Source organism: Pantherophis guttatus, chromosome 2 (genome assembly GCF_059756535.1).
Source record: "Pantherophis guttatus breed Tessera chromosome 2, ASM5975653v1, whole genome shotgun sequence".
NCBI lineage: Eukaryota > Metazoa > Chordata > Lepidosauria > Squamata > Colubridae > Pantherophis > Pantherophis guttatus.
Genome location: NC_142064.1, coordinates 133,522,480 through 133,547,522, shown reverse-complemented (window position 1 = coordinate 133,547,522; position 25,043 = coordinate 133,522,480). Strand labels below are relative to the sequence as shown.

Here is a 25,043-nt window from a genome sequence, read left to right as displayed (position 1 = left end):
AGGCCGCTGATGGGCCACAACAAAAAAGCATTTTTCACATTTACAACCATTGCAGCACCCATGTGATCATGTGATCAAATTTTGGATGCTTGCTAATTGACATGTATTTATGATGACTGCAGTGTCCCGGGATCGTACGATTACCTTTTGTGGCCTTCTGGTAAACAAATTCAATGGGGAAGCCAGATTCACTTAAGAACCATGTTAGTAACTTTACAACTGTGGTGATTCACTTAACAACTGTGCCAAAAATGGTTGTAAAATGGGGCAAAAGTCACTTAACAACTGTTTTGCTTGGGAATGGAAATTTTGGGCTCAATTATGGTTGTAAGTTGAGGACTACCTGTACTGTGGGAAATTCTCCTTACTCCTTTAGAAAGTAAAATCAAATCAGCCTTGTTCCCTATGCCATCTCGCAAGATTCGTTTTTCTCGTCATCTACATGCATACATCCAAACTAGACCGTGTTGTTTCTTTGTGTCATATAACATACATGGGTATATACATAATTTTGTATTTATTTATTTTGTCATGTTCATGCCATGTATATTGGAGGTGGTGACCCTTTGAGAGCTATATGTGACAAATTTTCATTTTAATATATGCCGATTAGTGTACATTCAAAGTAACAATAAAGTTTCTGTTCTATTCCATTCCATTCCATCACCTTTGGGTCCAGCATCATTTTAGATAACTTCACAGACCTATGTAATTTTCTTGGAAACATTTGGAAATGGTTTGTCACTTTCTCCTTTCAGGACATATTTAAAAAAAAAAATTTGTTCAGTCTAAAGTATTCATGATAAATGCCCATCTAAGAATGAACCAGGGCCAATCCTGCTTAGAATACCCCTGGATATAATTTTTTGTAAAAATGGTAGTTCCAGGGAACTGGTGAGATCTTGAGGTGACTATTAACATCTATTGTCTCTTACACCTTGTGATTTTTAATTTTTTAAAAAAATACTATTTTTTTTAATTTATTGATTTTATTATTCCATTGTAACTATCCAGAGCCCCTCTTTGTGAGATGCGCAGTCATATAAAGATAGACAAATAAAAAAGAAGGAAACTGGCATTAAGAGAGCTCCAATATATAAATACTGAACACAAACATTTCATGAACAATTCCTTCTTTTGAAACTAGTGTTGCACATATTTCCTAGCTCTTAAATGAGGAGCTGTCCAAATGCTGACCACCTCAACTCTTGGTCAGGCTTAGTCAAGACACCAGCACTCTCCTAAAATCAAATAACAAGATGGGATCTTGCGAAATTAACCTATCCTAATAGAAGATTTAATGGCTCTTCTATGAGATTTCACAAGATTTCAAGTAAAAATACCGACAAAATCGCTTAAACTGTACAAGTCTTGGTGTATCTTGTGAGATCTGGGGGCCATCATTTCCTTTAATGTCATAATTCTTGGGTGTTCTGCCCCATTACACAACATGGCGCTACGCCACCTGAGCACACTGCCAGTGGGCAATGCTTGTAGTTTGCGGCAAAAGAAGGTTGTCCCCTTTGTAGGAATTTCTTTTCTATCCTTTGTGTGTGTGCATGTGTGTGCGCGTGCGTGGGCACCTTCAAATCAATGTAAACTCCTGGTGGCTGCCTGGACAAGTCCTTGTAGTCCTTGTAGTTTTCCTAGCCAGATTTTCTGAAGTAGTTTGCCCTTGCCTCTTTCCTAGGGCTGTGAGAGAAGGACTGGCCCAAGGTCCCCAACTGGCTTTGTGCTTAAAGCAAAACTAGAACTCACAGTCCTCCAGTTTCTAGCCTGATGCCTTAACCATTACCCCAAACTGCTTCTCACCCTTCCTGGGATGCTCAGAAAAGTAACAGGATACCTGGCTTTGAATACACAGTGGTGGATTCTTGCTCAGGTAACTAGAATTAAACCTCCAGAAAAATCTAGCCCTTGTTTAATTACATAAAATGCCCCAGGAAAGAAATTAAACACAAGTCAAACAAGACATCTCTTCAAGGGGGGGGGGGGACAGTAGGAGAGCCAGAAATAGCGCCCTGCTGTTTCCCAGTTTGTTTCTGCCATTATGAGTCACCTGCCTCTCAGTTTTGCACTGGGCTTCAGTGATGCGACAAGTCTTTATATAAAACTGCAACCACCTGTTCATCGGGACAGACAGGGATTAGTTCCAGGTGTTCCTGAACTTATTTTTTTTTCCTTCGCCGTATTGCAGGCGAGAGACCACATGCAGTTTCGCCTTGTTTGCTGTGTCTATATCAGGCAAGCCTGAAAGAGGCTGTTTTGTTTTTGGCTTTGCTTCTGGCAGAAAACCCCAGTGGTGCCAACTTCCATCCCACAGGGGAAAAAAACATATAGCCAGTCACACTGCGTTCGTTTCAAAATTAAAGTCTTCATTTTCAAAATTAAGAGTCTCGTCCTTGGCTGGGCTCTTCCTGTGAGAGAAAGCGAGCTCCAAACAGAGGTGTATGCAGATGCCCACAAGGCTGCCGTGTGTCTGTACAAAAAAAAAAAGAGGGCAGGCATTCCCGAAAGACTAAGACTTCACCCCTTTTATGCAAAAGGCAAGCGACCGATACGTGAGGGAACCAAACTTCACTTTCAGATCAGATGTCCAGAGAGGCTGCTTTTCCGGTTACCTTGGACATTTGCTCTATGCTGCTCTACAAGGAACCAAGGAGCATTCTGATGAGCTCTGAGGGACTCCTCTATCCCAGTCAGCAAGCTCTGTGGGGAAGTCCAAGTTTGAGGGAGGAAAACTCCTGCTAAGAAAAGAAGTGGAGCTCCCCTGCTTGCATCTAGACTGAATTCCTGGCCAAAAGGCTTCCCCCATCCAATTATCAGAAGGCAAAACACTAGCAGGGTTGCCCGACAGAAGATTTCTGTTCTGCCTCTGCAAGAGGGCCGTCTTTCTACAGACTCAAAAGTATCTCGGATGGCTGAATGCAAACGTAAGACATTTGGGGGAGCGCCAGGAGAACGGTTGCTTAACTTGTCCGGTATGAAATTACTAATCGTCCTATATGTTTTTGAGAGCAATCTCTTCTTTCCTACCAACCTAGCCTGGAGAGCTAATGCCTATTCTTCTTCCCAACCCATCCCCTAGGTGCCAGCATCTATTTTGGAATATATGGGTTGCATTCTCCAACCCCTGGCAAGCACAAGCCAGAAAAAAAACAGAACGGATGCCGCCTCTGGTACCTGGCTCTTTGTGCCTGCTGGTCTTGCAGAAGCCCATACCCAGAAAGTTTAGGTAATTCCTAAGCTAGAGGAGGAAGCCCCCGACGGACTGTTTCAGTTCAAGAGCAGCCGAGCTGATTCCAGGAGCTGAGAAAGCACCAAAAAATCCAGGTTACACTGATCGGTTGCCACCAGCTGAGTCCACTGGGAAGTCCTGAACCAATAATGGTTTATCTGAGAAAAACAAGAAAAAGAGATGAGATGAAGGACAGGGTGGTTCCTACAGGTCCAGCACCTGCAAAAGCAGTTTCATAGTTAAGACTACTCAAAGCTGAGCGGAAGAGGAATTAAACCACATGGAAATCTCTCAAGCAGAGCAAGGCTCGTTGCGTCTACTGGCAGAGTTTACAAAGTAAACCTGGAGATAGAAAATACTCACAGAACAATATGTCAAGATCCTAGAGAATTCTGGTCTATCTGAATCACCACTTTACTATTTCTTGTTATCATTTCTATTAAGCGAAACCAAAGAGTTTGTTTAGCCTATCATCTCAACTAGGACGACATGGCTTCCAAGTAAGTCAGGATTCATAAGCCAAGAATAAAATCCTAGTTGTAAATGGAGCAACAGTCAGGAGCTTCAGTGCAGAAGCAGGCATCCTATGGGCCACATGATATTCTATGCCTTTTGGCATGGCCCACCATCATGCCGGCCATTCCTTCCCCCCACAATTTGCTGCAATGCCCGGTTGTACTATAACACTTTCCCTCCACCAATGCAAAAGTTGAAGTATTTCTACTTTGTTCTCCAGATTCTGTACTGAGCATAACATGATTTCAGGGATTTGTGGCAAACCTTGAAAGTTGATCTCCTCCCCAACTGACACTGCCTGCTTCGCAATTCCTCCTAATGTGGCAGCTACCACCTAATTTCAGATCAAACTGGGAATCTGGTTCAACGAGAGAAGACCAATCTCTCTCTTGCTCCAACCCTGCCACATGCTGGATTAGATCTCAGGTAAACCCAATTCAAGGGCTTCTAGGCTTGGGTGACCGGACTTCCATACGGTATTAGCTAAGGACCCAGGTGGTAAGAATTCTTCCAGACACCTCAGTGCACATTCTGGTAGTATAGAAAAGGACACACTGCAATTATTTCACACCAGGCAGGGAACAAGCTTACATACCTACCCAGTGGTGGAATTCAATTTTTTTTTACTACCAGTTCTGTGGGCGTGGCTTGGTGGGTATGGTGTGGCTTGGTGGGCATGGCAGGAGAAGGATACTGCAAAATCTCCATTCCCAACCCACTCCAGGGGAAGGATACTACAAAATCCCCATTCCCTCCCCACTCCTGGGGGAAGGATACTACAAAATCCCCATTCCTTCCCCACTCCAGGGGAAGGATACTGCAAAATCCCCATTCCCTCCCCACTCCTGGGGGAAGGATATTGCAAAATCTCCTTTGGGGCCAGCCAGAGGTGGTATTTGTCGGTTCTCTGAACTGCTCAAAATTTCCGCTACCGGTTCTCCAGAACCTGTCAGAACCTGCTGGATTTCACCCCTGGTACCTACCAACTCACTGCTTTTTCCCTCCCAGGTCAATCTCATGCAGTTATCTGGTGGTGGCTTCTAGCGACGGCTTCTTCAGTTATGGTGCTGGGGGGACTCCCAGACTGGGAGCCTGGCTGCCCCCACTGCTGTGAGCAGAATACCACCATCTCCTCCAAGTTGCGCAGCACAGTCTCGGTGCCCTTGGGAGGCACCGGGGGGATCCGAGCTGACTCCAGCACTCTGCAAAGGAAGACAGGCAGGAGTTGCTAGCAAACCCTGCACTCGGCATGCTACAATACTGCGTGGGAGACAGGCGGGACAGCCACAGACAGGAACTGGCACACAAGAGATGTCTCAGTCCCCAGAAGGAAAAGGGGAGTGAGAAGCATTTCGAAAGGGATCCCTTCCCGAGTTTTCTAGGATAGGAGGAATACAGGTAACCCTCGACTTATAACAGTTTGTTTAGTGACTGTTCAAAGCTACAATGGCACTGAAAAGAGTGACTTATGACCACTTTTCACAATAATCCCCATGATCATGTGATCAAAATTCGGACGCTTGGCAACTGGTTCATACTTACGACCGTCGCTGTGTCCCAAGGTTACGGGATCATCTTTTGCGACCTTCTGACAAGCCAAGTCAATGGGGAAGCGAGATTCACTTAACCAACAGGTTGCTAACATATCAGTTGCAGTGATTCACTTAACAACTGGGGCAAGAGAGGTGGTCAAATGGGGCAAAACTCACTTAACAAGAGTCTCAATTAACCACAGAAATTTTGGGCTCAATTGTGGTCATAAGTCGAGGACCACCTGTACTTTCCGTCTCAGCAAGATTCTGTTAATCTAACTTTATAATTTTTTTATTTTTTTAAAAAAATTGATTTATATGCCGCCCTTCTCCGGAGACTCAGGGCGGCTTACAATGAGTTAAGCAATAGCCTTCATACTTTTGTATATTTATACAAAGTCAGCTTATTGCCCCCACAAACTGGGTCCTCATTTCACCTACCTTAGAAAGGATGGAAGGCTGAGTCAACCTTGAGCCTTGGAGAGATTCGAACTTACAGTAACTGCAGACAGCTGGTGTTAATCACAGTGCTATCAGTCTGCTGAGCCACCAGGCTCAGTAATAATACTAACAGTTAGTATTCCTGGTTGTGCTACCTTGCAAAGCTAACAAAAACTGATGATTCATGCAACCAGCTACACTGCATAGAAAGCAGGCCAAGTCCTGTAAACGTCAATAAGGTCTGACCAGTGAGTCCAATCCCCATTGTGCAAGAATCTGAATTAAAACAGGGGGGAGGGGAGAGATGGTCTTTTAGTCTCCACTTGAATGTGTCTCCTGAACACCACCTTTCTGGGGTCACTGGGTCCACTGCTTTACTATCAAGAAGTTTTTCCTGACATTCCTTAAGAATGTGCCTACTTCAATCCCTTCTTCCTCATCCTGCTGTCTGAGGTGACAAAGGTCTCAATCTTCTTCTTGGTGAGGTCCTTAAAAATGTTTGACGATCGTGTTCATATTTTATTTATATCATCAACTTCGATGCTGGGTCACAGTTGGGGCACTAGCCATAGAGACAGACATGACATTCAAGGCTGCTCACATTTAGAAAGGCAAATTTGAAAAATCAAAACGATGCTATTATATCGGACGTAAAATAAATGTTATTAGAATCGGCTCCATTAAAAAGGGAAAAGCCTGGTGAGAAGAGATGGGGCTTTGGCCCTTTTTCTGAAGGCTGGATGAAAGGCGGGCCAAACAAACACATTTTCTTAGGGGCAGCACCACACAGCTCTTCCATAAGCCACAAGGCTCTCCTGCCTCTTCTGCTGATCTAAGTAACTAGGCAGATTCACAGCAAGGCCAAGCCATTTAGGTCTTTAATGGTCAATGCCAGGCTCTTAAATAGTGCTTAGTAAGCAACTGACAACCGGTGCAGATTTTTCCATTTAGGCATCATGTGATTCCTGTATCTTGCACTGCTTAGCAGCCTGATCACTGCATTTTCTACTCGTTACAACTTCCGGCGCTTCTCAAAAACAGCTCCGTGGGGAAAGCATACTGTAGGAGTCCAGATGGGATTTTAACAAAGATGGGGATAATTGTTGCTAAGTCAGACTGGTTCAGGAAAGGTCGCATTTGGGATACTAGCCATAGAGCTGAAATGAGCTGTTAATGCAGACGTTACCTGGAGGGTAATGACCAGTGGTGAGACTTGAATAACTTAACAACCGGTTCTCTGGCTGGGTAGGCGTGGCTGGTTGGTCATGTGACTGGATGGGTGACATCACTCATCACACCCAGCCCCGCTTTCCGGCTACTCACCTCAAAAGCAGAGGTAGGATTCAGCTGGTTGGGGCTAATCCCACTACTTGGCTGACCCCACCTTACCCGTTTTTGGGCCGTTTTCCAGGCCATTTTTGCCCCAAAAACTGGCCTGTTTCTTGGCTGTTTTTGGCTATTTTTCGACCGTTTTTGGTCCGGAAAACGGGCTGAAAAACAAGCGGGGGCAGGGCCAGCCAGTGGTGGGATTTGCCAGTTTGCCGAACTGCACAGAATCTTATCTACTGGTTCGTCTGAACCAGTGCGAACCGGCAGCAGCCACCTCTAGTAATGACCGCAGGGGGATCAAGGACTACTGTTAGAGTATAAATCTGCTTCTCCAATTTTGGTTCCCAAAATCAAGCAGCCCTGCCATTGGGTCTGGGTTCACCTTGTTCTCTCATTCAGACCATTACTGAGCTTAGGCGGTATTCAAGGACTGCTGACTGTCTTATAGAGATTCACAGTCATCCAGGTCATGGTTGTCCCAAAGGTGCTTTTTCAAGAGGCAACTGCACTTTCTAGTTTTTCTTTGAAGATGTTTCGCTTCTCATCCAGAGCTGAAGAAGCTTCTTGGATGAGAAGCAAAAGGTCTCCAAAGAAAAACCAGAAAGTCCAGTTGCCCCTTGAAAAAGCACCTTTGGGACAAAGGTGCTGACTGCTTTCTTGAGTTTGTGTTTTTTAACTCTGGCAACTTTAAGATGTGTGGAGTTTTACTCCCAGAATTCCCCAGCTAGCATGCTGAGTAGAGAATTCTGGGAATTCAGTACATCTTAAAATTATCAAATTGGAAAAACACCAAGCTAATTTATAGGAAGTGTGAAAGTTTGGTCTGAAGGGAGTTTAATATTGCTCTTTCTTTTCTTTGCTATCTGTTAGGTTTGCCATCTTCACTGCATAATTGGTATATTGATTCTTTTCTTTTATTCTTTTGAAGATCTCTAAAGAAGTTCTTTCAATTATTCTTGGCAGTTCCTTTTGAGTTTCAGCTTTCCTGAGTGCTTTCTATTTCCAGACAACTTCTCCAAGACTTCTTTGTCTTTTACTCATCCGGTTCTGTCCTAGAACAGTCCTTGCTTACAGTATTTTCAGATCTTCGCTAAATGTTTTGTGCAGTCATGCTGATTTCTTTTGCTGTGCTCCATGCTTTTTTTTTTTTTTTTTAAATTGGAATCATCTGCAGTTGTGCCTTTTGACTCTCCTTTTTTAGGAACACTAATCCACGTACTTTGAGCGCTTTTTCCCATTTGCTTCTCCTGTCGCAAGAATAATTGCTCTGAATTCATTAAAATCCTCTTATTTTAAGCTCATGATATCCAGTCAATTACACTTAGCTTTCATTTCCATTAAAATAATAAAAGTCTAGCATGTCATGAACGCTTTCCCCCCAAGATTTCTGCTATTTCCTCTTCGATTAAGTCTTCCGAAACGGTCCTCTAACTTTTTGAAGGAAAAAGTTGTCAGTATAAGGAAAGACACAAATTTCCTGGCAGGACCATGTGTTAATTTGTTTTCCCAAAGATGTTAAGATACTTGAAATTTAAAGTAATTACATTTTTTGTTTAAATCATCCAATACATTTATATGATATAAATCTCTACTACACGTTGCAGAATTCATACTTCTGAATAAAAGAATAAGTAAATAAATACACCCTCCTTTGCAAAACCCAACCAAATGAATAAATTAGAAAAATAATGTTTCCTATTGATTAAATCAGAGACAGGGATGGTTAACTTTTCATATTAGAGGTAGTCCTTGCTTAACTATGTTAATTGGGACCAGAATTTCAATCACTAAGCAATGCATTTACAAAGTGTGATGTCACATGACCCCATCGCTTAGCAACAGCAATTCCAGTAGTCCCTGTTGCCGTTGTTGAGCGAGCATTGTGGGTTGTTAAGCAAGGGCCTCCTTGCAATTTCCTGCTGGGTTCCAACAACTAAAGTCAATGGGCAAGCTGGTAGGAAGTTGCAAGTCTTAGGTGGTTCATAAGCAAGCTGATTGGCAAGTATGTGGCATGCACAAGTGACTTTTGCTCTGGGAGTGGCTGTGTGCTGCTGGGTGAGTGGGGAGGTGCGTGAGTGGTTGCAGCGACACTCACGGGAGATTTTAGACCTGATGGGGCTGCTGCAGATGAGGGAGATTTAACCAAGCAACTTGCTATCTTCCTTGCTGGCTTGACTTTGCTTGTGGAAAGCTGGCAGGGAAGGTCACAAACGGTGATCATATCACCATGGGGCATTGCAACTTTCGTTAAGAGTGCAACGGTGGTCAAGTGGCTAGGTTGTGATCACGTGACCATGGAGGTGTGCAATGCTGGAACTTTGAGGACCAATTGTTAAGTACCACTCGTTCAGCACCACTAAAACGCTGAATGGTCGCTGAGCAAATGGTTGGTAAACAAGGACTAGCTGTAGCAAATTTGAAACTCAGACATTCAGAGACTTGTGTTTTGTCAAGTTAAAATGCAATTCCATTCTCCGAAATTAAAAGTTTTTAATAGCATCTACCCGCTTTATTAATCAACTTCTTCCTGAGTTCTTTTGCAAGCAAAAATCCTCTTCATTTAAGGAAAGGAAGTAATCAGGAAGAGGGAGAAATTGACAAAAAAAAAAAAAAAAAAAGAAGAAGTCTGGCAGGTCTAATGCTTAGTGGAAAATCCTCTGTTGTCTCTACTGAGATATATCTGCTGCCAGTTACCTCTGTAATTAAGCTACCCCACATTCAATATTTTACTTTCTTTATTTTTATTGCCTGGGACCGTGGAGAGCACCGAAAAAGAGGGAATATGCTTAACTCCATGGGATTATTTCCAAAATACCATAGCAAAATAAAAATAAAAAAAAATCCACCCCTGACTCCAAACACTCTCTGGGAAAGTTAACCAATCCTAAAATAAGCCTTGGAGATATTCTGGCTGACTTACCTGTCTGAGGAAACTATGCCTGTGTGGCTCATAGAACGTCTAACCTGAAGAATGGAGAGAAAAAAAAACATACCATAGCACTTAGACTTATATATCGCTTCACAGTGCTTTACAGCCCTCTCTAAGTGGTTTACACAGTCAGCATATTGACCCCAACAACAATGGTAAGGACATAAACGCAAAGTAATATCCTGTTATTCTGATTGGCATGTGCATGGATAGGTACAACTTCACACAAACCCAAATGTTTTGAGGAGATAGTCACTGTAGGTGTAACAACTACACACTCCAGGGGTTTCAAAACTCGTCGCTACCAGTTTGCTTGTGCGTGCGCTCACACTCCTGTGCATGTGCAGAAGCGTCTGGGCAGGTGGGCGGAGCCTCCCACTGCTGCCGGTTTGCCCAATCCAGGGCGAACCCACGCTGTCACATTCTGATTTTTAAAATTATTAACCTAATTTGACTTTTTTTCTCTAGCTGCACAGTCTCTGGAAAAACGGACTCTCTTTAATTTATCAGATGTTTTAAGGGCTTAATCTCACAGATGACATCTTTTAAACCATCTGCCAACTACTTATCTGATGTACTTTCCCAATCTGTTGACCACTAGGGAGCCTTATCTCCAGTCACTGGTGCAAGCCAAATCAGTAATAGAAGCAAACAGATCTGGAGGTTCCATGCAAAACAAACAAATACACAAATAGATAGCAGTCTATTTCTTATCATAAAGCAAGTGTAAAGTACTTTTACACTTCATATCACCTTTCACCAGCTGCCCATAGATAACTGCAGTTTGTAGCAGAACAGAATTCGAAACTCGCTGCAGCCAACTCGCCGCGAGACAATTTAACAATTCAATGTAATTATTTAAAACAAATAAAACAATATTTTAATTTTTGTCATTCACATTTCATTTTGTCCCTCCTTTTGCATCCTTCTTTAATGATTCTCTTCCACCATTTCTTTGATATTAGTGTAACTCTTGTCCTGCAGCGAGTTGTCTCGTGGCGAATTGGCTGTGGTGAGTTGGGCGTGGCGAGTTGGCCGCTGTGAATTATTGTGGATCCCTTAACAGATATAGCCTGGTTCCTATGTAATAAAAAAGCAACTAACTCAATATGATGATCAAGGTATGAAAATGGCAGTTCTTAGAATCAAAAATAAAAGCCATGCTGTATAATGGCAAGTTTGTTCCAACTGGTACAAAACATACAACTTTTCTGTGAGACTTCCTGTGAGCGGATGCTTAGCTAGCTTTTGCTAGTTAGCAAGACAGCTTTGTGTGGGAAAGTGCCACCGGATACTGGATCAGAGTCAGCATAATCTCTCCGAAACAAAGGAGATTGTTGAGATCATCCCACATGACCCTGGACAGTTGCTCCTCGTGAGTAGACCATGGAAACAGTCGTTTTTACAGTCAGTTTATGAAAGTAGTGGTTGATAGTCAGGATTTACAACAAGCTAAAACCCACAAAGCAGACTTTATAAACACTCAGCTTGACCAAGCCTTATATCTTAATCACTTTTTTTGGATTTTTTAAAAAAAATTCTTTGCATATTAGAGAGATTAAGACCCTTTGGAGTAGCAAGGTTTTACTGAATTCATCGGGCGAGTTTCTCGTCTTCTTAAAAGACGGTGTGAATTTGATTTGAATTTTTTAAAAAATTTATCATTTTTTTTTGACTGCGCAGCAAAAGGGTGCTTAGTATATGGATTTTGGAAAGCTAATGACGGATTAAGGGGCCAGAAGGGTTTGGAATTATAGCTTTGAATTATTTAGAAGATACTTCCTCATGGGAGAATGGAGATTGATTTCATTTTTTTTTTTATGATAAGGACACTAGAAACAGAGGGTAAAGAAAGTGGAGCGGAAAGCTTTAGTGCAAACTTTTGACTATCTCTCAGCCAAGCTTTTGCACAGAATGGATCAAACACTTAATAAAACTGAAAGAGCATGTTCTGTTGAAATTATAAAACAAGAGCAAGCTGCAATGGATATTGATGAAATTAATTTGAAGGTTGATTTAAATGTAATATAAATGGATCTAATGGATGACTTATTCCCTAAAGGAGAGGAACAGACATTAAACCACAAAACTAATTTGGACAATTTCTTTCTTCTGGATATACAAAAGAGCTTTGCTAAAAAAGTTTTTAGAAGTGACAAACAAAAGGATAATTTTTACCTATGGATACAAGAGAATTCTGTTAAAATTCTGAAGGATTTTTCCTTTGAAACAGAGATGAACAGCAAATTAACTCTGGGTCAGAGACTATGTTTTACTTAAAGACAGTGATAAGTTATTAAAAATGTTTTACCTGCTAGGATGAAGGGGGAAGTTACTTCTTTATTTTTCATTCCTTTTTCTTTTCTTTTCCTTTTTCACACACCCCTTTCTTTTTCTTGTATATTTATGTTTGTAATTTTTATACTTATTGCATTGTACAGCATTGACTTTTATTCTTATCCTGTATGATTCTTAATGAAATTATTTGAAAAGAAAGAATGTATACTACAGGAGAGCTGTTATAGTTTTCATTAATGTAGTACAGACATAATGAGTGCAATTAAGGGTTCAAAGTGCTTGCAGTTTCTTTTATATCTAAAATGGGCTGGTGCAGTCCATCTTAAAGAGAGTTTTCCACAACACGAAGCCTTTTACACTACAACTCCCATTAGCCTTTGCTAAAATAGCCAGTACTTCAGGATAACTGAAGGGAAGATGTTTGTCAAGTCATTTTTCCATATTCTGAGATCAAATGATTACACCTCCTCAAGTCTTTTTTTAAAAAAATATCATGTATAAATCAAAGAAATACAAATGAATTTCTAAATCAGAATGGCTTTTTAACTTATAAAAACATATAATACAATACACCTATCAACACACAGATTTCACATGTTAAAAACAAAAAGACAAATGTCTTGGGCCTTATGAACTTTTTCAGCACAGACACGAATTCTGATGAAACATAAAACGATCAGTGTCAGGAATTTCTTTCACTCTGAGATTTCATTCATTTAGCATTCAGTAAAAATGCCTTCAAATGGTTCTTTGGTTATTATTTCCCATAAGAAATGAAATCAGGGCTACCAATTTGGTGGTCTCCAGATGTTTGGCACTAAAACGCATAAATTCCAGCTACTATAACCTGTGGTCAAAAATTATGGGGGCAGTAAAAAGGATTTATGTGGAATCAAGTTGCCTCTTCTTGATTAATTCTATGGGAATGAAAAACAGCACCACAGCGTGACAATCTCTTTCCTGGCAATGTGGCATAAATACAGTTTTTCCAGAAGCAACCCAACAGGCTTCTTATTAGGGTAGAACTAATGAATATAAATAGGAAGAAGTCATAAGTAGCCTTACCCGGTGGGAATGTGGAAGTTTAGTGCCTACAAAATCAGAAGGCTCAGGGATCGTTGAAGGATGATACAACTCAGGAGCCAAACGAGTATTTGCAAATTTCATGCATTCTTCTAGGGTGGAGATGAACTGACTGCAGGTTGCCCGTAATAACGACGAAGCTTCATTCATCTTCTGGTGGGGAGTTGAGAGCACAGACAAGTGAAGCAGCACTATTGCATGGTGGCCTTTCCATCCTAATCCTCAGAGCCCCACCACCCAATTATTTGCAAGTATTTCTGGAAGAATGATGAAAAGTTCAAAAGAGAATAAATTGTTCAAAAAAACCCGGGAAATTTTATTTTAGCACTTGGATCAACTGATAAGTCATCCACGTCCAACAGATTAAATAGCTGCAGTTTTGATTATGCATCCAAGATGTATCTGTCAATTGAGAGATTTTGTTTTGCTGAATTTGTGATTGCTTCTAATGCGATGTCTAACTTTATAGGTGGGCCTGATCTGTGCCAGGTGCATTAATACATTAAAGGAGACAAAAGTGAGATATATATTCAAACCTGAATGAAACCTATAGATTTGGTTAAATGGCTTTTTTAAACTAATTCACGGTGGGTTGTGACCTTTGCTGATATATGCAAATTGTAGCAGCATTTGAATCTTCCAAGCAAAAGGAAACGATGTCTTGGATTAGTCCTGTTTTTTTTTATGTCAGACCATCTCCAAAACATAGGAATATCTGCTTTACATATCCATAAAACAGATTTAGAATCCTTAGCGGCTCTTGGCTATTTGGATTGTTATGTGGGCTTAATTTCAAGGCACTACGCAATGACTGATTGTGTCACCCAGTTCTTGAGACCTCTGGACTACAAACTCCCACTGGCTCTGTAGCTGAAGCTAATACAAGACCAGGAAGCTTAGAGGGCTCTCAGCTTCCTATCCCTGCCCTACAGTGATCAGAAATAAACTTGCTAATGTTGTCAGAGAATTAATATTCCACAGATTTCTTACCGCACCTGGCTGGAACATACAAAAAACAAAAACCTGTAATTGTTCTGGATTCTCTCCCACCCTACCTGGATGTCCAAAGGAGATCCATTCTCTTGAGGTTGTGTTGCATCCTGCACAGCTAGCACTTGCTGTGTCAGCACGTCACAATACAAACGCAGTTCAGACAGTTTTCTTCCGAGGGACTCGTTGCTTATGTCCAGATCTGGGATAGACAAGCAAAGAATTTACACAAGACACTGAAAGAACATTCACACAGCACAGCAGAGAACGGTAGACTTAAGCACAAACAGAATTAGTGCTGCTTCTGCCAGTGAAAAAGATTCCTCCCTCTGTCATATCAAGATGACCTCTTAAGATGCTTTCTGTGATTTCAAGATGCGGATATCTTTTGAGCATTAATATGTGGATAGAACCGACAATGAAAATAAAATGCAAATGATGTAATGTGCGATGTAGTATAGATTATCAATTTATGTTCGTTTCATGTACCCTTTTCCAGGAGCGAGTAAAAATACAGTAAATATACAAAAATATTAGTAAAACCAAAACAATTCCCTCTAGTTTCAATGAAATGCCACCAATTTATCTCTGAGACCCAAAGGCATCTATCCATGTGATCCAGGAACACAGAGCTGCTTTAAATAATTGCTGTTAGATGTGTTCATGTTCCCACATGCTCTGAAGAACTTTTTAAGGAAGAGTTTGCACATTGCGCTAAGCTGGGTTGAGTTATCTTCTTGGACTAGTGAGCACAGATGCAATTTTAAAAGGACGGTTCAAGCCCTTTTACAATTTATCGTATTTTTCAGAGTATAAGACGCATCTTTTTCCCCCCTAAAAGGGGGTGAAAATATAGGTGCATCTTATACTCCGAATGTAGCCCCGCCTACCCACTGCCCCCACCCTTTGGCCTCTGCCTCCCAGCAGTTACCTCCTTGCAGCAAACAGCAAGAAAAAACAGCTCCTTTCAGCTTCAGCACAGCCTAATTAGCACAAGTTGATTGGATCGGCCTCCCGACTCTCAACTGATTTGCTCTCAGCTGTTTTGCGCAGGGCTCTGCTGCTTGCTGCAAGGAGGTAAATTGCTGGAGCAGATTTTTTTCCCCTTGTGCTAATCAAGCTGCTGAAAACGAAAATGAAAGTAAAACAAGCTATTTGCTGTTTGCTGCAACTAAGCAAAATTGCTCAGAGGCAGAGGCAGATTTCTTTTTCTTCTTTTCCTCACCAAAAAAGGTAGGTGCGTCTTATACTCCGAAAAATACCGCATTTTTATTTTCTAAGAATATTGTTACTCTGTGACATGCAACATGGCAGATTAAGCGTTTTAAAATAAACATTTTAAAACACTGAAAATCAGATGAAGCAGAGACTCTGACTGGTACCAAGGAAGGCGCCTATGGATAGCACCTAATTTTTATTGAACTATGCCAGGCCTTGATAATTCTTTAACACACCAATATGAAGAAGAAACTAGGAGGTGATGAAGCAAAGGAGAGCTGGTTTTGTGGCTTTCTGTGAAGTAACAGAGGGAAAAATATGTTAACTGTAGTTGGTGCACAACTGCATCTGTGTGGGTGGGATGGAAGAAAACATTTATCACCCAATCTGCCAAGAGAGGCTTAGGCTTAGCCACGGTCTCAGTGGTATTTATTCTGGGAAATGCACAGATAACTTGTGTCTGTGCACACACTCATGTTTCCAATAGTTATTTAGGGAAGTAGAACTTCGGAATCCTCTTACTAAAATAAAGTAGCAATTACAAAGCACAGGAAACATTAACAATCTGCAGAATAAAAGGTGAAGCATCACAAGAATGGCCTACAACAGTGATGGCTAACCTTTCTGCCATCGCGTGCCAAAAGCGGGGGGGGGGGGGACACGGTGGAGGTCACATGCACGCGTGCCCACATCCATAATTCTATGCATCCTGCCCCCCCATGCTCCTCCCACTTTTGGCATGCGATGGCACGGTGGGCCTGGTAGGCCCATTTTTTGGTCTCCCCAGGCTCCAGAGCCTTTCTAGGAGCCTGGGGAGGGCAAAAACAGCCTTCCCCCCCCCCGAGGCCCTCCGGAGGCTGGAAACAGTGTGTTTCCTGACTTCTGGTGGGCCCAGAAGGCCCGAAAATCAGCTGGCTGGCGCACACATGCGTGCTGGAGCTGAGCTCGCGTGCCCACCAATATGGCTCCGTGTGCCACCTGTGGCACCCGTGCCATAGGTTCGCCATCACAGGCCTACAAGTTGCCTAAATATACGCTACGTTAAAAGTATTCTAAGCACAGGCTTTGACTTCCTCCCATACATGGAAAAGTTGACAAAGCAACTGAGGTCCTAAGTTACATTAAGTGGTGACTTATTTTGCCTAAGTGGACGATATACATCCAGCCAATAGTCAGGTTTGCCTGCAGTTAGATTTACTATGGATCCAAGACCGGGTAATAGTGTAGGTTGGGGCCGAGAGTACTTTAACCAAAATAGGAACTTTGCGATGCTTTGTGCTGTAGTAATGTGACTCTGGTACAAACTAAGAAACCCCCGGGGGGCTGCCACTAATCTGCTAGGCATAGGCACAGCTGTTGGATAAGCTATATAGTATAGCCTTCCTGACAGCAACATAAAGCTGCTTTAATCTCTTTTCATATCCTAAAGGGGGAGATTACTTGGAGGGATTAACATCCCCCTCCCTTATTCTCAGTGATTTAGACCTTTGTGGGGTTCCTATGTGAGTTTCCCCCATTGAAATTGGGACCGCTTGCTTTAAAGGGGGAAAAGGTTAAGTGAGGGATGACAAGCCATTGCAAAAGTAGCCATCCGAAAGCAACACAATAGACAGTGGGAAATTTAATATATAGGCCTGTGGGAAGATGTTACCCATGAATAATGCTAAATTAACCTTGATGCGTCACATGAACTATGTCATGTTTGCTGAGTCAGGAAACCTCGGTTGAAATAAACTATGGTTTATTGTGATGAGTGAACCCAGTCAGTAAAACAATGCTGCAATCGGTCCTGGAATTCATTCTTCTTTCTCTGCACATTAAACCCTTCATTTTTTTTATTCTCAAGGAGTCTTAATTTTCTTGCGTTGAGCATGAACAGTTTTATGAACCAGTTGCAGCGTTTTTTCCTGGAGAACCTCAGAGACTGACCAATAAATGGGGGAAATGCTACACTTGTCCATAGGATTGTCTGTCTTCTATCATTTAAATAATGGATTTTAAAAAATCCTGAAAACTTGCTTTTCAAAAGGGGGAATCAATTCTGTTCTTTCCCTCATTTTATTGCTGAAGTACAGGGTAGTTCTCGACTTACGATCACAGTTGAGCCCAAAATTTCTATTGCTAAGTGAGACATGTATTGAGTGAGCTTTGCCCCATTTTACAACCTCTCTTGCAGCAGTTGTTAAGTGAATCACTGCGGCTGGTAAGTTAGTAACCTGGTTGTTAAGTGAATCTGACTTCCCCACTGACTTTGCTGGTGAGAAGGTCACAAAAGGGGATCACATGACCTTGGGACACAGCAAAGGTCATAAATATGACTCAATTGTCAAGCATCCGAATTTTGATCACATGGTCATGGGGATGCTGCAGTGGTTGTAATTGTGAAAAACGGTCCTAAGTCACATTTTTCAGTGCTGTTGTGAACTTTGAATGGTCACTAAACAAGCTGTTGTAAGTCGAGGACTACCTGTACCTAAAAATTGTCCAAGTCATCAAAATTAGCACTGGGGACCCTACAGCACATTCAGCGCTATTTCTACACTGTGCTCTTCTTTTTGGATCCTGACCTCCATTTCTCTAACCCATTGTAGGCAGTCAGCAATCTAATTATTACGAGAAGAACCAAATTCATTTATGCAAACATGGGTGTAAATGGAGGGGAGAGGTTGCAAATGGCTCAACAAATCCAGATATGTTTGCTAAGGAGGTGGGAGAGCAAAATACTCACTGAAGTTGACCAAGTACTTCCACTCAATACTAACCAGCTCTACCAACAACCCCGTAAACTTGAGCCCACCAATTTATTAACAGAAAGCTATTGACCAAGAACCAACCTTTTTCTTTCTGGCTTCTGCTATCCCCGAGGCACGCCTTGGAGCTGCCCAAAGCCACCAGCCATTTCTGTCTTTCAGCAGCACCTCCTGCCTTCAAGTAGAAGTACTGCTCACCTGGGATGACCAACTCCATACGAGTAGAATCAGTTGCATGCACTACAGGAAGGATGAGAAAAATAAAAGGTAAATAAAAGTGAACATACAATCATCAGTAAACCCCCCCCCCCACTCTGCCACACACAGGGTCACATGTCTTATTGTTATGTCGAATATGATTTCGTGGCCACCAATTGACATTTCGCCCTTGTATAAGATGAAGGAGTAAAAGGGGAAAATAAATCTATCTTTTTATGACTCAAAGATATTCTGGGGCTAAAGGAATATGTCCTACAATTATGTAATCTGTAGGAAGCACGGACTATAATACGGTAGCAAAGAACCCAACCAGAACGCCCCAGATCGAAGACATCAACCTAATAAAAATTAACCTAACTGAATGAAAACGCCTTTAAAAGTACCAAGTTTTGGAACGCTGCTTCAAGCTTTCGGAGCTAACAGTCAGTTTTCCAAATGCAACCTTTGTGCTTTTGATAACAAGAGATAAAGTCTGCCTACTTCATTTACTGATATTTGCCAATCAAGCTACTGTTCAATCACAGTGGCAAGACAAGACTTTTTTTTTCCTGTTTATTTGGCAAATGCACAAGCCTCCTACAGCTTGTTCCTTGATGTACCGTGCTGAAAACACTGAGTTATAAACCCTGCCTAAAGTTACAACCATTGAAGAGTTCCCACCTATCTTCCCTCTTCATCTCAGTCGCCCAACCAGGCCCACCAGCCTGGTTGCCAGTCTCTGCCACTCCTCTGCCTACTTCCTCACCAATACCCCACCATACCCAGAAGGTTCAGGTATTCTCCCCACCCCACCATGCTTGCAACACCTGGACCCATTTACTTTTGCCTTTTTGTGCAGCTGCTGACAGGTGTGCCAAGCTGATGTGAGGTGCAACCAGACAGCCGGGATATAATATGCAGTGTTTCTGAAAGCTAAATAGGGCTTCTGTCTACACTTCAGAAACATTGTGTTTCCTAGTTTCTTGCTGGAACACTAGAAAATGCAATGTTTCCTTTAGAAACATTGTGTTCTCTAGCTTTCTAGCCAGAAAGCTAATGGACTTGGTATTTCTGAAAAGTCAAAAGTCCAGCACAGAGATGGGAGGGGAATTCCTGTGGCAGACCAAAGAAAGGAAGTTTGGTTCCCAAAAATCCATGCTTCCTTTCTCTAGCCCAACACAGCAGTTCCCTTCTGCACATGGGGGCGGGGGCGGGAGGGTGGGAGAGAGAAGACCTGTGGTGGGCTGGAGAAATGAAACTCGGATCTTCGGGAGCCAAACTTCATTTCTCTGGCCCACCGCAGGAGTTCCCTTCCATGCAGAAAGGGAAGATTTTTCATTCCATCCATTTAATGATCGCAACTGGGAAAACTGGGACTGTGGTCATTGAGTGAAACAGTCATGTAGCTATCTCGTTTAATGATCCCAACACAACCATAATTCCAGGCCCAAATGTAGTTATAAACCAAGGGCTATCTGTGGGTCAGTACTTAAAAGAACACTGGGGGTGCCCCAAGTAGAGGCATGGCAGCATCATGTAACTTCTACAACGTATGTTACAAGTTCCAGCAGATACAAGTCAAACCTGCATAATCTAGGCTCTGCAGCATGCAATGAATCAATGTAATTTGCATTATTGTCAGTAAACTGCCAATCCACTGTTTGAAGGCTGAAAAGCAACAAGGCTGATGGACCATATCTGGGGTCCCTAGATATTAACAGTATCTAATTTGGGCTTCAAGAGAGCCAGTTTTATGCAGTGGTTTAAGATATCATGCCAGAAACTAGAAGACTGTGAATTCTAGTCTTGTCTTAGGTACAAAACCAGTAAGGTGACCTGTGCCAGTCATTCCCTCTCAGCCCTAGGAAGAAGTCAAGGGCAAACCAATTCCAAAAATGTTGCCAAGAAAGCTGCAAGAAGTTGCCAAGGCAAAGGCCATGAATCAAGGCTAATTCAAAGGCACCAAAACTAGTAATAATTAAAAAAAAAATCTGGGCTTCCCTGAATGGCTGCATCAATCGTTGTGTAAGAAAGTAACTAATGAAGAAAGTAAGAAACCACCTGCCTAAAGGAAGAGCAGCAAATAGCCCCAAAATAAAGAAAGCAACAAGGTGAAGCTCCTACAGTTCTTAGCAGAAAACAGAAGATAACGCACAACACTGAATGGAGCAAAGTTTGGGAAAGATAAATTATGTTACCTTTTTTTCTAATCCGTGTACAGTACCGAAACTGCCTACCTTTGATTTCACATACAGCCATCTTGATGCTGCCTTTGCTGCCTTTGCCCACATCGTCCTGAGAGTCATAATAGGAGAGGATGCCATTTTCTAATACAAAGTATCGTGGCTGCCAACCTGAGGCCAGAGAAAAAAAAGAGGGCAAATTGGACCCTGTAAACAGTTTGCAGTGGGGGGTGGGGAGCAAGGGAAACCAACTAAGCTTCCTCATATGTTTGGAATTAGATTAAGTTCCCAGGAATTTCTAAACTAAATTGACTAGGGTGGGCAACATGGTCCTTGTGGTACTATTCTTAATTTACGCCAGGCTCTTTGCCTCTCCATACTTATTGTTTAAAAGCATTATTTATAATTAAATTAGAAGCAATCATGCTGCTGAGGGTTGCTCATTCATAAACCACCAAGTCACTCTCTCTCTAGTTTAAAGGTACTTGGATTTTGGCCCAAGACTTGGCCCAACAGACAAAACCCACAGCAGATTCACCCCACAAATAGCTTCCATTCCACTCCATCCAGGGAAGAATCTGCGACCGAAAAGTAAAGTGTTCAATTCAGGAAACCTCTGTGAGTTAGCACCCAATCTATTTACAGTTTGGAATACCCTCCAGGAGGCATCGTTGTCTGTTCCAGATTACTGTGATTTTGGCACCCGGCAAATACATTTCTCTTTTCCTTAGTATTCTAGGATTTTGAGCCCAGCGTTTAAACCCAGACTATAGAAAATAATTCTAATTCCCTGCATGAGATGACAGTATTACTGTATTTTAGGTTCTATTCCCCATGCAGTCTCTTTGGGGCATTATTCTATTTTTCTATTGGATCACATGAGGTGTTTATTCTTTTATATAATCCACCCAAGAAAAAGTTTATTGCTCAGTAGTTATAAATAAAAAAGTGATCAATGCCTCTCCCCTCATATTTTACCTTATTTATTTATATCCCATGTTTCCTCCAACAGCTCAAGGTGGCCTTATCTCCATCTAGGCAATAAGATGCTTGACAGTATATGCCCAGCTCAATCCCCCAGTGAGTTTTCAGGGCTGAGGGCAAACACAGACTTGGGATTTACTAGTTGTCATCCTTCAATTACATTGTATTGGCTAATGAATATGGCTACTCCGGGAACCAAGTGCTTACTTACCCTGCATTAAAAGGGATGCCCACAGCAAGCTTTTAGATATGAGGACTCGGTTTGTGGGGGCAATAAGCTGACTTTGTATAAAAAAGAACACCGCTTAGGGGCCCCCCGAAAGCCCTACTAAGCAGGTATATACAAAACTGGGAAGGCTATTGCTTAACGCATTGTAAGCCGCCCTGAGTCTCTGGAGAAGGGCGGCATATAAATCGAACCAATAAATAAATAAAGCTTTTAGATACTGTATACATTCCAAGAATAAAGAAAATGGACTTCATTGGCCCATAAATATTTTGTTCTTTAAGTAGAACAAAAAAAGGTACATATACACTGCCATGAAGATTAGTGCTATCAATAAAGTGACTATACACCCTTTATCATAAAGGGCAGTTCTTTATTTCAGAAAGCTGTACTTTAAATTTATTTACTTTAAATTAAACAATTGATGAAATAATTAATATCTAATTAACATTTGTTAATTAATTAATAATTAAATCTACTTTGGGGGGGGTTAGGCTTTTGAATTTTCCTTTGCAAAGCGGAGTTATAGACAACTATTATTGTTTATCTTTATGAACCTCTTGCAGATTTGCCCCCCACTGCGGGCTTGTGCTTTATGTGTCTTTCAAAAAAAAAAAACATATAGTCACTTTTTCACAAGCTGTAGCGCTTCACATCTGCAGGCCACCTGGCAACGGTCGAAGTTTATTCTTTCCCTGCGTTTCCAAGCTGGAGAAACCGCTTTCATTTCTTCCAGTCGCGCAAGCGCTTAAAACAGTTCTTTAAAATATTAAAATATTGGCGGATCGGAAAGGAGATCCGATCTCCTTTCCGATCCTGACTCGGGAAGGAGAGGCAGGAGGATCCCTTGGCAAAAAGGATTCGTTGCATTTCGGGAAGGATCAGGGAAGGGCGAGACCCTGAGGATCGGAGTACCGTCTGCGGGTGAACAAAGACGGGAGGAAGCCTGGGTCGCTGGCTGCTCTTCCTATTTCTACAAGGGCTACGGGGGAGAGAGGATACAGGCGGGCGGGGAGCCGAGGAACCCGCATTCGAGCTCCCCACGTTAGTCGCTACCTCGAAGCCAGGCCTGCTGGAACACTCCCCACTCACCTGAAAGATAGTTGGTCCATTTCAACAGCGCTCCCTCCATCACCAGCGCAAGCTCAGCGCCGGTCTGCCACGCCGATCCAATTGCGGCCCTGCGCCGGCGAGGCTCAGCCAATCATGGGGCGTGTGCCGGTCGGAACGGAGGCGGGGGAGGTGTGGAGGGTTGGAGAGACAGAAAGAGGCAGACAGAGACAGAGAGAGAGAGAGAGAGAGAGAGAGAGAGAGCAGAACAGGAGGCGGACGAGAAGGAAGACAGGGGGAGGAAGCGGAGGTGGGAGAAGCGTTAACGAATCGGACGAGAAGCGAAAGCCGGAAATCTCTCTCGGAGCCAATTACAAAGCGCGGACCCTCGCACTGATTTAAGGGCAATGTAGTTCCGAAACTCTTCCAACGGCTCCGAAGCTGGAAAATGCCAGCCTTCTCCCAGCACTTCCTCGACCCGTTTCTGTTAGAAATGTGGCTGTACGGAGTTGAGGGGTATTGGTTAGAGCCCGGTCTGTGCAAGTTGGCTGCTGTAAGTTCAATGGGTCTTAAATGACTAAAAATGTACAGGTTCAGGCTGTCAAGCGACAGCTGGCGGTTGTCAAATATTTAATATAATTTGGCTGGCAATCCATTGTCTCTGAACCCATACATGCAGAATAGCCATAGTACTTAGACTTATATACCGCTTCACAGTGCTTTACAGCCCCTCTCTAAGTGGTTTACAAAGTCAGCATTTTGCCCCCAATAATCTGGGTCCTCATTTTACCGATCTCAGAAGGATGGATGGCTTGAGTCGGTGAGGATCAAACTCCTGGCAGTGAGCTGAATTAGCCTGAAATACCACAATTCTAACCACTGCACCACCATGAATCCCGATAAACCAATCAAGAAAGGCACCCTTGGGTCCCATTGAGTTTTGTGAGATTTATCCTGTAATCATGGCTAAAAGTGGCTGTTTCATATCCTTAGACATGCACTTTAAACTCCCACATGATATATTCCTTAAAGACTGAGCAACTGATTACTACCATATTATTTGCACAATAACATGACATTCGGGGTGTGACCACTCGAGTTAGGACAGTGATGACGAACCTATGATATGCTTGTCAAAGTTGACACATTTTGTTTTTGGGTGACATGTCGGCATCCATCAAAATCTGACAACTATTTTCCCTGTTTGAGTACAAATACAAGAAATATGAGATCCTGCACTACCCAAAGCTTAAGTTTAGTTTAGTTTAGTTTACTTTATTTTTTTATTTTTATTTTTTATTTGATTTGTATACCGCCCTACTCCCGAAGGACTCAGGGCGGTGAACAGCCAACAATAAAATACATAAATACACAAAATTTAAAAACCCGATAAAATCGGATTAAATTATTTGGCCCAGACAAATTAAAATACCCCAATAATTTAAAAACAGATTAAAATTTACATATTTAAAAGGAAGAGATTAGGCCAAGCCTGCTTGATGGAATAAAAAGGTCTTCACAGCACGGCGGAAGGAGCGCAGATCCGGGATCCTCCGTATCTCCGGGGGGAGGTCATTCCAGATGGTAGGTGCCCCCACAGAGAAGGCTTTCCCCCTAGGGGCCGCCAGTCGACACTGTTTGGCTGACGGCACCCGGAGGAGTCCCTCTCTATGAGAGCGTACTGGCCGGTGGGAGGCTATTGGTGGTAGTAGGCGGTCCCGTAAATAACCAGGCCCTAAGCCTGGTTAAAATGGATTCTCCCCATTGATAACAGCACATGATCTGTCATCTTCAGAATTGTGATCAGTGATGACAGGAAAGAGAACAGCTTACAAAATATGATAGAACATGACAGTCACACAGATCAGGTGTCTCCCAACTACTGCACAGAGTGGTTGTTTGTACAGCGAAGTTCATTTTCAAGGTGCAAGTCCAGGGGATATCTGCAACCACAGTTCAAAATGAGCGCACTACAGGTAGTCTTCAACTTACGACCACAATTGAGCCCAAAATTTATGTTGCTAAGTGAGAAATTTGTTAAGTGAGTTTTGTCTCATTTTATGACTTTTCTTGCCTCA

At 42.3% G+C, this 25,043-nt stretch overlaps 2 protein-coding genes across 3 annotated transcripts in view; one reads left to right on the top strand and one right to left on the bottom strand.

Moving 5' to 3' along the window:
- Positions 1 to 969: 969 nt before the first annotated feature.
- On the bottom strand, positions 970 to 23,292 carry LOC117662661 (pleckstrin homology domain-containing family A member 3-like). Of its 2 annotated transcripts, none has more exons than XM_034412137.3 (8): positions 23,008 to 23,292; positions 20,760 to 20,876; positions 18,409 to 18,564; positions 14,422 to 14,558; positions 13,349 to 13,519; positions 9,977 to 10,020; positions 4,738 to 4,956; positions 970 to 3,396 (listed from the first exon to the last, which is right to left on the bottom strand). In XM_034412137.3, exons 1-7 carry the CDS (start codon positions 23,045 to 23,047, stop codon positions 4,770 to 4,772), a joined length of 852 nt encoding a protein of 283 aa, XP_034268028.1. In that variant the 5' UTR covers positions 23,048 to 23,292; the 3' UTR covers positions 970 to 3,396; positions 4,738 to 4,769. The 2 variants fall into 2 exon arrangements, with proteins under 2 accessions (XP_034268028.1, XP_034268029.1); XM_034412138.3 differs by having other exon boundaries at positions 13,349 to 13,516; positions 23,008 to 23,271.
- Positions 23,155 to 25,043, top strand: part of TARBP2 (TARBP2 subunit of RISC loading complex) — a 17,837-nt gene continuing 15,948 nt past the window's right edge. The window contains exon 1 of the mRNA XM_034412136.3: positions 23,155 to 23,518. The gene's annotated coding sequence lies outside the window, so the exon portion shown is untranslated. The remainder of the gene's footprint in view (positions 23,519 to 25,043) is intronic.